Source organism: Curcuma longa, unplaced genomic scaffold, assembly GCF_044706935.1.
Source record: "Curcuma longa cultivar G26 ecotype Majalengka, Jawa Barat unplaced genomic scaffold, ITB_CL_G26_1.1 contig_14126, whole genome shotgun sequence".
NCBI lineage: Eukaryota > Viridiplantae > Streptophyta > Magnoliopsida > Zingiberales > Zingiberaceae > Curcuma > Curcuma longa.
In genome coordinates, this window is record NW_027429672.1 from 27,501 (window position 1) to 38,398 (window position 10,898).

Here is a 10,898-nt window from a genome sequence, read left to right on the forward strand (position 1 = left end):
TGGCGGCACTGCAGATTATTCAGGCACCGACTTGTAGTTGGGAAATTCGACATGTGGTCCGAAGGATACAGGTGGCAATTCGGAAGTTTCAAGTGAAATATTCTCATACCTATAGAGAGGCGAATATGGCGGCGGATTACTTGGCGAATAAAGCTTTTGAGTTTGGTGGAGAGAGACTGCTGGAGGGTGATGCTATGGACAGAGGTTTGTTTGGGATTTGCAAGTTGGATAGATTGGGCCTACCTTATATTCGTTGCGCTTCAAAGCCAGGTTAGTGATGAAGGATGTTTGCATGGGGACTCAACTGGATATGAGGACGACTCAACTGGAGTGCTGCGGGTAGTGGAGGAGCTGCTGGAAACCGACCAATTTTTTGTATAAAGGGTATAGTTTTTTCTTTAAGAATTCTATGTAAAGATTAGTAGGGTGAGTCATGTAATAAGCCATGCTAGAAGGTAAGGCCTAGCCCCCCTTCTTGTATGCATTTTATCCTCTTATTAAGATGGTTCCTTTTTAAAAAAAAACCCCTAACCCCTAGACCCTAACCCTAAACCCTAAATCCTAAACTCCTAAAACTCTAAATCCCTAAACCCTATGTTGGTCCGGGAAGCATTCGACGATCGAACCTAAGTTTTGATTATGGCAAAGGGATTCAAAGTTAAGTCCATTTGTGATCTAACGGTTTGAATGAGTTTGCAGGAAAGTCCTAAGTGTAATTAGACAAAAGTCCTAGCTGCGGTTAGGCAAGGGGAAAACCCTAGGGGGTGGTAACCCTAGGTCATAGGGGGTGGTAACCCTATACGGAAAGTCTTGGTGGGTCGAGTGCTTCTGGCAAAAGTCCTAGGGGTGGTAACCCTAGGTGGAAAGTCCTGGTGTCGCCAAATTACACTTAGTTCAACTTGATCCTTAGGAACCCAAATTTGACCAAGTCCAACTTGATTAATCAATTTGGACTTGGGCACCCATGCTTGGACCATTTTTCTATTTTCTCTTTGTACAAGTGATAAATATGATTTGTATTTTTTGCTTTGGTTTAAACCCTAGACCAGTTCTATTGTAGATTGTCTTTTGAGTTCCAAGAATTAGATCTAAATTCTTGGATCCTAAAGAAATACGGATCCGTGGCTTTGTTCGGACTCGGCCTCCGACTCGTTCTCGCTCTCCAAGTAAATCTTGGTGTTTCTGTGTCTTCTTTTATTTTTATTTTTATTCCGCTGTGTCTGTTACTCGTACGATTCCGAAACGAACGAAATAGCCGCGAGCGCTATTCACCCCCCCCTCTAGCACGATCTCGATCCAACACCCTAAACTCTAAACCCCAAGATCAATAAACTACGAATAATAGCAAGTATCATGCAATATGATCATAGTCATATATCAGTAAGTGTAATAGCTAGGGTTATGTAACAACATGTGCAATGATCATGAATGCATAATACAACTACCAACAATGCATGCACATGTGAAATGCATGGTCACTGTCTGCACTCGCCACCCTCAAACACTCACCCAGTACAGTGTACTGGGGCGCACGATAGGAAAAGCGCACTCGCTCCAACAACAAACCACTACTAAACAAATGGGGAGCGGGCGGGATCAGGAGGGTTATATAGTCAGTCCTGGTTACACCCAACTTAAAGCAACGATTGCTCTCACTCTTGTACCACTATCATACAGTGACAAGTAAGATCAACAACAACAATAATGATCAACACATCCACTCCTATCATGTATGTGTCATGATGCTCATCCCAGGGCAACTACAACTACTTATGCATAATAGACAATTAATCATGCGAGGTATCAACAGATCGTACAATGGTATCGAACAAAAGTAATATGCTAATCACAGTAATGCAACATCAATACAAGTCAACAGCAGGAATCCATAACAAGGTATCATATCAGGTTCAACAACTAAAATAGCAAGATTATCAACAAGGGAATTAACAGCGAAAGTAATTATGCACTTACAAACAATCCTGTGTTGACCAAGCACAGGAGTACCCACCTGATATACGCGCGTCGATAAAGAACCCCCAAAATACCCCCCGTGTGTAACAGGATCAACAGTCAAGGTCCTTAGTGTAGGGATCACCAGGTTCTTGATGCAGGAGAGGGCGAGAAGCAGTACCAACAGCTGCAATTCGCTTGGCTAGAGCTTCCAAAGGAACATCCAACCAAGCTGTGACTCCCTGTTTCATGTGTTTCCAGTTGATTGGCCGTATCACAGCACCACCACCAGTAGCAACAACTAACCGACTCATAGAAGACGGATCCTTCAACACTTTACTCTCATTATCCCGGAAGAAAGTTTCACTATGCTGTTCAAATATCTTAATGTAAAAGGTGGATCCGCCACCTTAGCTGTTCAAATATCTTAGATATGCCAACTGCTTGCTCGACCAATTTGTCACTGGAAAATCAACCAAATATTCGTAGTCTGTCAAAAAAAAAAGAATAACCTAGTGCTTCAGACAAGATCTTTCCTACTATGCTCTTCCCAGATCCCATCATTCCAACAAGATAGATACATCGTCCATTTAGGTAGGGGAGGACATCTTCTGACTTTTTCTTGAGTATCAATGCTGCATCAACCGAATGATGGAAACCCTCTGATCCGGAATTTTTCTTAAAACAACACGAAATCTTCAACTCCGCCCGACCGGACCGGATCGAAGCATCAAGTTTCTCTCGCCTCCGAAACCTAATGGCCGTAACCCTCCCCTGATCAAAGAATCCCTCTGTAAAACTCAAGGAGCCACCGTTTCCGCTTCCGGTCTTATCCAAACCGACGAACGAACACGAAGGCAAGCTCGACGCAGTGGCCACCGCCGCCATTGCAAGCAAAAAGCCTTCACCCACTACAGATCGCCAGAAGCAGAGATCGGCCTCCCTAGGAGATCCGCGGTCGGCGATTGCACCAGGCCGTGGTCGACGGAAGGTGGAAGCAAGGGTTTGAAAGAGGGAACCCAACGGGAAGCAGTCAGGGAAGGGGTAGGTACACGCCGGCAATCACTGCGGAGGAGAGGCGATCGCGCGCGCGCCGTCTCGGGGAAGGAGACAAGGAGAAGGGGAGATCGCGATCCGGGAATAACACGGCGTCGCAAGGAGGGAAAACCCAAACGGGTTAACGGGTTTGAACCAACTCGAACCCAAACCATTAGCCTAAATGGCTGATTTTTGTTCCTGTATCTTACATCCCTAAATCCAAGTTTTTTTCTCTTTGGTCGCCGTCGGACACCCCGGGCTATAGCCCCGGGTAATTAGAAACGTGGCTCCGCCGTTGCGTAAGCCTAACACTGCCCGGGCCAACAATGATCGAATTGTATGCGTGGATTGATACCGAATATGATCCATCTTTGGGTTTCACAATCGCCCCTATTTAAATGTACTGGTTCTCAAGAAGAATCTCTTTTTATCCAATATTTTTTTCTCTCCCGTAAAACAAAAAATATAATAATACTATTCAGTTGAGGATTCTTGACAAAATCAACGCAGCAGAACAAAATAAGAACACGGGTATAAGCTAAATTTGTTAGTGACATGATTGGCCTTTGAACATACGGTGCTAGTCAATCTGTTCAATACTGTTCAGTGAATGCTTAATACACATACGGGTAATACAAAATAATAGATAGCAATTCAAAGGCATAATACACCAATAACGAATAAAGAAAAGGAAACGGAAATAGTCAGACTCTATACTATATCAACGAGGTCACTAGTTTCCCTCTTGCAGTTTCTCAATCACCAGCTGAAGCATCCTTAGATAACGAGGCATGTAGTGATCATCGATCATGGTTTGTGATAAGCGAATCTTGCCATACATTTCCCGCTGTGTTTCATATACTCCAACGTTTCTGTTCCTCAATTCATCCTCAGCAGAATCTGGAAATTCTAATGCCGGCACTGCAACCATATGGATGAGTTTACCAGGAGGATACAGTTGATGCATTTCCTCACTGTTTGACATCATCAACGGTGTTGTTTCTACGGCTTCCATCAGCACCCTGTTTTCTTCTTTTTCATTTGTCAAGCTCCTGATATCTCCATCATGCTTGTAAGGATGGCTTTCGACCTCATTCAAAAATCTATTTGGCATTCCTTCCATTGATGAGGCTAAAAGAACATGGTTAAGCTGTAAAGAATCTTCGTCCATGGTAGAACCATTGACAGGATCCTCCAGTGCCGATGTTGTTTCACACCCCTCGTGCAGAATGGAGTCTACTGATTCCTCTATGTCAGGGGTCGTGCGTGGATTAATAGCATGCCGGCGTTTGGCCATGAACGACCAGGATGAGAGAAATGTGTGATCTGCTATTGTTGCATGTGGATTATTTGGCAAATGTCTGATCACAACCTAAACATGGCAACAAGGAAAGCATTAGCAAGTATTTGAGCTTCTGACTTAATAATAATAAGTTCATACTAGATTGTTAACTAATTCACTCATGCTGTCTACATCACGATATATTACTCATTTTTTATGCATCTCTAGTTACTAAGAGAAGGTTGTGGTTGAAAGTAAAGCAATTCTAAACTAGCTTCTGCAAATTACAAAAAAAAGTGCAACAATGAATGATCTAGTTCAGAGCAAGAAGTAATTATGGATTTTTCAGGTCTGGACAGTAACTTTAGCAAAAAAGTTCAGAAATATTACTCATTTTTTATGCATCTCTAGTTACTAAGAGAAGGTTGTGGTTGAAAGTAAAGCAATTCTAAACTAGCTTCTGCAAATTACAAAAAAAGTGCAATGATGAATGATCTAGTTGAGAGCAAGAAGTAATCATGGATTTTTCTGGTCTGGACAGTAACTTTGGTCGAAAGTTCAGAAATAAAAAGTACTTGATTATTGCTTGCAAGAGCTGATAACTCACTTTGACCATAAACTAGAAGCCGCAAGCAAAAAAAGACATCTAATTGAATGCATGTAATGGCTCAGACTTTACCTCAGAGTTCTTAGTCGTAGGATATAGGAACTTGCCAGCACTTGGGACCTTTATTCCTCTGAAAGATACAGATGGAGCACAAGATCTCACAGTTGTCATACAGCGATACAACACATTCAATAATCGTGTATTTTGTACATGATTTGTCAGCCATGAAGATGCTTTGATCTGTCCAAAAGTAGCAAATAAGATAACTATATCATCTAATTTCATGTAATATTCAATGTGTCGATTATTGTTTTGCATAGAGCTTGAAAGAGGGATAAAATTCAAGTAATCATCCTAAAATAGTCCGGGCAAACACAATTTTATGAAGATAATGATGATTCAACAACATATATGCAATGTGTGCATCAATGAGAAACGGCAAATATTAAACTTATACAAAGCAAAAGAATCACAATTGTCACTGAGATGATGAGGATGGAAAAATGCAACAAAGTGAATCCGAACAGGTTGGATTCCTAGTGCCCCTATTTAATAGGGTTGGCAAAGAATTGTTAAAGAAAATTGGCATAGTTATGCTACACAAGATTTGAGTGAGGCAGAGGTTATGAAATTGAGAATGATAACAAAAAGAAATCACTAATGAAAATTCATGTGTAGCATTTATACAGAATCAAAGTTATAACATACATGCATTATTTATTTCAAATGCATGCTATTATGCTAAACAATAATGATCATGTATATGTTATGTTCCAACTAAATAAGTGGATTTGTATAGTTCTCATTTGTGCCAAATGCATCTTCAACTTATGTATTCCTGGATTTTTATAAAGAAAAAAAAGAAAATAAAATGAACGTGTAATTTTGCATATTTTGCATAAATATTTAAACTTTAGCAAGAGGCAGTATAAGCAAAGGTGTCGAATGGAACTCATAGTTTAGCTACCTCTGCGCGAAGATTGTTCACAGAAACAGCCGAGAATGTTGGCACCAGATCTGTTGCATTAACTAAGGCGGTCACAAAATGTTCTCCTGACTCCGCCAAGTCCCATGTCATGCAAGCAGCTTAGGAAGACCAAATCTTTTCAAAGTCAAGAAAATATACTTCATATAAATTGCAGCAGAAACTTATCAATGTTTATTGAAGAACACAAAAAATAATTATAACTGACATTTAGGATTTGCTTGGATGGGAAGATATGCAGGGGAGAGTGAGGGAGAGGGAAAGTAGCACAAAAATGTAAAAAAGATGAAGCTCCTTGAAAAATTTTCTGAGTCTTTTGCTCTCCCTCCTAAATTTCCACCCAAGTAAACCCAGCCTTGGGGCTAGAAGGGGAGGCAATTGGGCTTTGAAAATCATGAGATAGAAAATTCAATAGAGAAGCAACCCAATGTGAACTATCAATATTCATGAGATAGAAAATTCAATGGAGAAACAATCCAAGTGAACTATCAATATTTAATGATAAGGTGTAACAGTGATATAGTCTTTCAAAATGTACCAAAAGCCATTTAGTGAGATCTCAAATAGTTGAAAGTGACACATCTTTAACAGCGGTGATGAGTTGTATAAAGAAGATAAGGTGCATGTTCTCCTTATTTAAAAGTTCCATGAATGATACAGAGATTTCATTTTAGTTGCATTCATAATGGTACCTATGCTGAATGGTACAGAAGACAGCAGTCTAACAGGTGGCAATGCATCTCTTGACTATAATTTAGATTTTCAACCATGGCTCCTACCTGTGAACTCTAACTAACAAAGAAGATGAGAGGGCTTAGCCAAATGTCAAGCAGGTTGAATAGTGGAAGTCTGTTAGGTGATAATAAGCTTTAGCAACAGATGGCAGAGGAACATCACATCATTTACTTGAATATTAAAGGGGTCCAATAAAGAACAAGAACAACAAACCGGCGATAAAAGAAAAGCAAAGAGGAGATGCAAGCCTAGCAGATTGTAGAACCTGTACATTTTTAGATTTAACTTCTCGGCATCTAGATTTTATCAATGTCCAGAAAGCCAGAAAATTAGAAAATAATTAACTAATTCTAAACTGAAAAAAAAAACAATGCATGGGATATTGCAAGACTTCAAAAAATGAGAAAAAAATAATACTAGATTTTAGGATAAGGAATATATGTTAGAAAAGGCAGACTTTTCTCAGAATCAATCAAGCCTCTTCTGGTCTCATGGTAGAATTAGAGGATTGGAAAGTCACATTGTAATTTGAGATAATGTTATGAAAGACTATCAAATTCAGTAGGATCTTCACGATTGTATAATTGCATATTATATTATAAACCTTAGCATTTCTCACACACACATATATTAATAGGACCTTGTGCCCTATATAGTAGGGAATCAAAGAAAAAAATAAAAGAAACAGGTCGGATAATCAGGGTATCGACCTTCAACAATCAAAGACTTCAAATTTATTAATTTTATTCCTTGCCACCAAAAGCTACATAATGTCTTTAAATATAGACATACAGTGTATTATCAACATAAAATTAATAATAACAATAGATCCAATGACCAGGATAATATTTTGAAAGAGAAAAATATTAATTTCTAATGATTATAAATTTAATGACCTATTCAAGGATAATATTTTAGAGTAATTTGAATAACTCTTTTGGAATCGTATCATTGTATATCATATTATCAACCTTAGCACTTCTCATACACATGCATATATATCATGTCTTAACTTCAGTGGAGGTAACTAACTTCTAGCCTAGATATAGATTAACTAAAATATATTAATATGACAAGTATTTGCATCTTACTTAATATCTAGAAGAGGCTATTTGAAAGAAAATTAAATTGAAATAAAATTAAGAAAAGAGTGAAGTGGAGTGGAAAATCAAAAAGTTACAAGTTTATAGATAAATGCAAGTAAGAGAATAAAAGAACAACAACAACAATGCATATCAAATTACAAATTCATAGATACATGCCTGGACCAAATGCAACACATGTGCTTGAGGAAAATTCATGGTGTTCCCGAAGAACATAAGACAAAAGTGCAGCAACACTAGCACCCATTGAATGCCCAATAATCTAGAGTAAATAACAAAGGGTTTATTTACACATTAAAGCAATAACTCTTCGATGATATACAGTTGCGAAAATACAGGAGGAAGATTTTTAACACAATATCAAAGATAACCAACCTCAGCATAAAATCCAATCATCTCATCTATGTCCCTTAATAAATAATGTCCATAGAACATAAATCTGATCAAGTATAGTCTTTCGAATTACAACCTCAGTTCATAGATTTTGACTTAAGATATTCAAATACTCGCCCATCAGACTGAAGAAGAAGCTCTAGTCCCTACAACATTTCTCATGCTTAAAAAATACTCTGACAATTAATTGTACTTACAGCATTTGCAACACAAAGGTTTGAATATTAAATTTAGAAGAAAACAAGAACTTTAAATTAGACATTATAGTTTAAGAATAAAAACCTTGTGATGAATCAGAGATCAGTGTAAATACCTTCAAGTGATAGTCAGGATATTTCTTCACTGCTTGAAGGAGACAGGGAGTTGCACATTTTGCTATCCAATTAGCTGCTGCGACCATCCCACAGTGTGCATAACCCATGATTGAATTGCAGCCATCATTTGGAACTAGATGTTGAAATGGGACCAACTCAGCAGTTGCTGCTGTTAGCTTGTCCTTGATACTAAGAGCCCCACGAATCACAAGAAAAATTGACTTGGAATTCCTGTCACGCAAAATTGTGAAGGCAGGCTTCAGCAGCTGCAACAAAAATAATAATAATAATAATAATAAGAGATTTAATAAACCGAGCTTTAAAAATGTAAACATAGGGAAGTTTGTCTCTGGGGACTAATACGGAACAAAGAGTTTAGAATGTGTTGATACTTACTCACCCCTGACTTGGGCCCTTTAAGGAGAATATCTTCTTCAGTGTATCCAGCAGACTCCATAAGAACTGGAAATGGTTTCTTTGAGAACAAGAAACAAAGCGTCAACAGTCTAAACATGTGAATTAAATCAACCAGAACCCCATGTCCTTTCAGCTCGATGCAACCACTCCCAGCAAAGACGCTTGAAATCTCTAAATTTCGCTGAAACAGCACATGATAGATTCTACGTTCATATTAGAACAAATGAAAGATACTTTCACAGAATGAACGCACGGCAAGGATTTTTTTTTTCAAAAAAAAAAACAAGTGAGAGAGAGAAGGAAATAGTCTTACATGATGAAACCATAAATGAACGAAAAGCTGCAAGTACATAGCTTAAAAAGTGAAAAACAGTGGTTGAGAGTAATCAAAGGGAAATAACTTTAAAGTACTTTATAATTCGACACCACTTTCTTCTTATCACCAAGGGTTTTTCCCCTAGTTCTTTCTATTGAGTTAAATAGCCTGTCAAAGAAAAAAAATGAAAAAAAAATTAAAGTCATGCCCTGTTGGATCTGTGACGCGCGAAAAATCTACCTGGATGGAGATGCTAGAAAGATAGCTGGCACCCTATCCATTTTCAACCGTTTCGTTCTCAGCTCAAGAGAAAATTTTCAACAGCAGACGATGCGAAGGAATGGTTTACCATTAAAAAGCTTGTACAGAGCTTAGTATGAAGTGTTTTGGTCCATTTAAAACGGAGACACTAAAGGGCGGAAAGCCCTGAAACTAATAGATGAAACATATAAGAGCAAAGCTAATAGGAAATTAGTACCGGTCGCCGTATGTGATGCCTGATCCCAAAAAACAGATCTGCCAAGGGCCACTTCCCAAACGTCTCTGAATAGGTGAAGTGGATAGTTCCAGCCACAAGCACAACCTTTTCTTTCCACGTCGCCGGCGGCTCGGCGGGCCGCCTGAACTGCCTTCTCAGTCTCCTCCTAAACCTGGGCCTCCAACCTTCCTCTCGGCGTTCATGGGAGGGCTCTCCACTTCCGCATCGTGCCTCAACCTGCAGCCTCTCCGCTGCCGCAGCCCTGCGGCCGAGCAACAGCAATAATAGCAGCGCCGCCGCCACGCCTGTCGCCGCTGTCATCGCAGCCATCGGAGATCCGAGGTACGAGCGCAAACGGAGAGAGTAGTATAGTAGGGAAAAAAACGAGGAGCAGAGCTTGGGGCTCACCTGCCTCCCCGTCGCCCGTCGAATCGATCGCTTTCTTTCTCTCGACGGCGTATTGAGTTGGTTACTGGGGACTCGAGCATTTTAATCGACGACTTTACCAAGATAACCTTCATTAAGATATTAAATAACGAGCTGTCTGAGTGCAGTTTGAGAGAGTTTGGGGAAATCGAAGGTTGATCGAGTAATTGCAAGTCCGAGGGCTTAAAAACTGGGATTGGTTGCCTTGGTGCGGCTTGGTCAAAGCACGTTGTGCCGGTCGATTGGAGTGGCCAAGCGGTCCCCGAAGTCAGATAAGAAAGATCAAGTGGTAATACATTAATATATCCACGTGTGCCTATTTTTGTAGCTTTCTATATAGTTATATAATATTCTCTCCTAATTTCTACAATGAATTTGGAATAAGATTTACTGAAGTTTTAATTTCAGTAAACTATTCTTGACTACATGAACGAATTTAGTCAAATTCGGATGGAAAAACAAACCATTGTCAACTTGCTGATTAAAAAGTTCATATATATTTCAGATGAACTGCACAAAACACTCTGTATTTTTTATTTTCAAGAAAAAAAAAGGAAACAATACAGAACGTTATTTTTCGTTGACTGGCATCTACTTTACCAATAATACTACACTGATGGCATTTAAACTCTATTAATTTTTTTTAATTTCTCTTAACTATTTTTTTGATTCTATATTTACATGGTATTGATATATTAATCACTTATAATAATTAACAAGTGGTGTTTAACCTCCAAAAGTTTTTTCTTATTTTTTTGAAAAAAAAAACTTTTACTTCAAAAAAAAAAAAAAGACAGAGTTCATCACCCATTTAGATTGGTCAGTCTCTCTTGTTGAATTATTTATAATAT

General features: G+C 38.8%; 2 protein-coding genes across 2 annotated transcripts; both read right to left on the reverse strand.

The window, feature by feature from the left end:
- Positions 1-2,066: 2,066 nt before the first annotated feature.
- Positions 2,067-2,841, reverse strand: LOC141816036 (shikimate kinase 3, chloroplastic-like). The gene is made up of 2 exons (XM_074703868.1): positions 2,466-2,841; positions 2,067-2,362 (listed from the first exon to the last, which is right to left on the reverse strand). Exons 1-2 carry the CDS (start codon positions 2,839-2,841, stop codon positions 2,067-2,069), a joined length of 672 nt encoding a protein of 223 aa, XP_074559969.1.
- A 682-nt stretch (positions 2,842-3,523) lies between these two features.
- LOC141816088 (uncharacterized) lies at positions 3,524-10,064 on the reverse strand. The gene is made up of 7 exons (XM_074703921.1): positions 9,622-10,064; positions 8,811-9,008; positions 8,410-8,676; positions 7,863-7,965; positions 5,848-5,966; positions 4,953-5,120; positions 3,524-4,363 (listed from the first exon to the last, which is right to left on the reverse strand). The coding sequence occupies exons 1-7, from the start codon at positions 9,949-9,951 to the stop codon at positions 3,725-3,727; spliced, it is 1,824 nt and encodes a 607-aa protein (XP_074560022.1). The 5' UTR covers positions 9,952-10,064; the 3' UTR covers positions 3,524-3,724.
- Between the last annotated feature and the right edge of the window lie 834 nt (positions 10,065-10,898).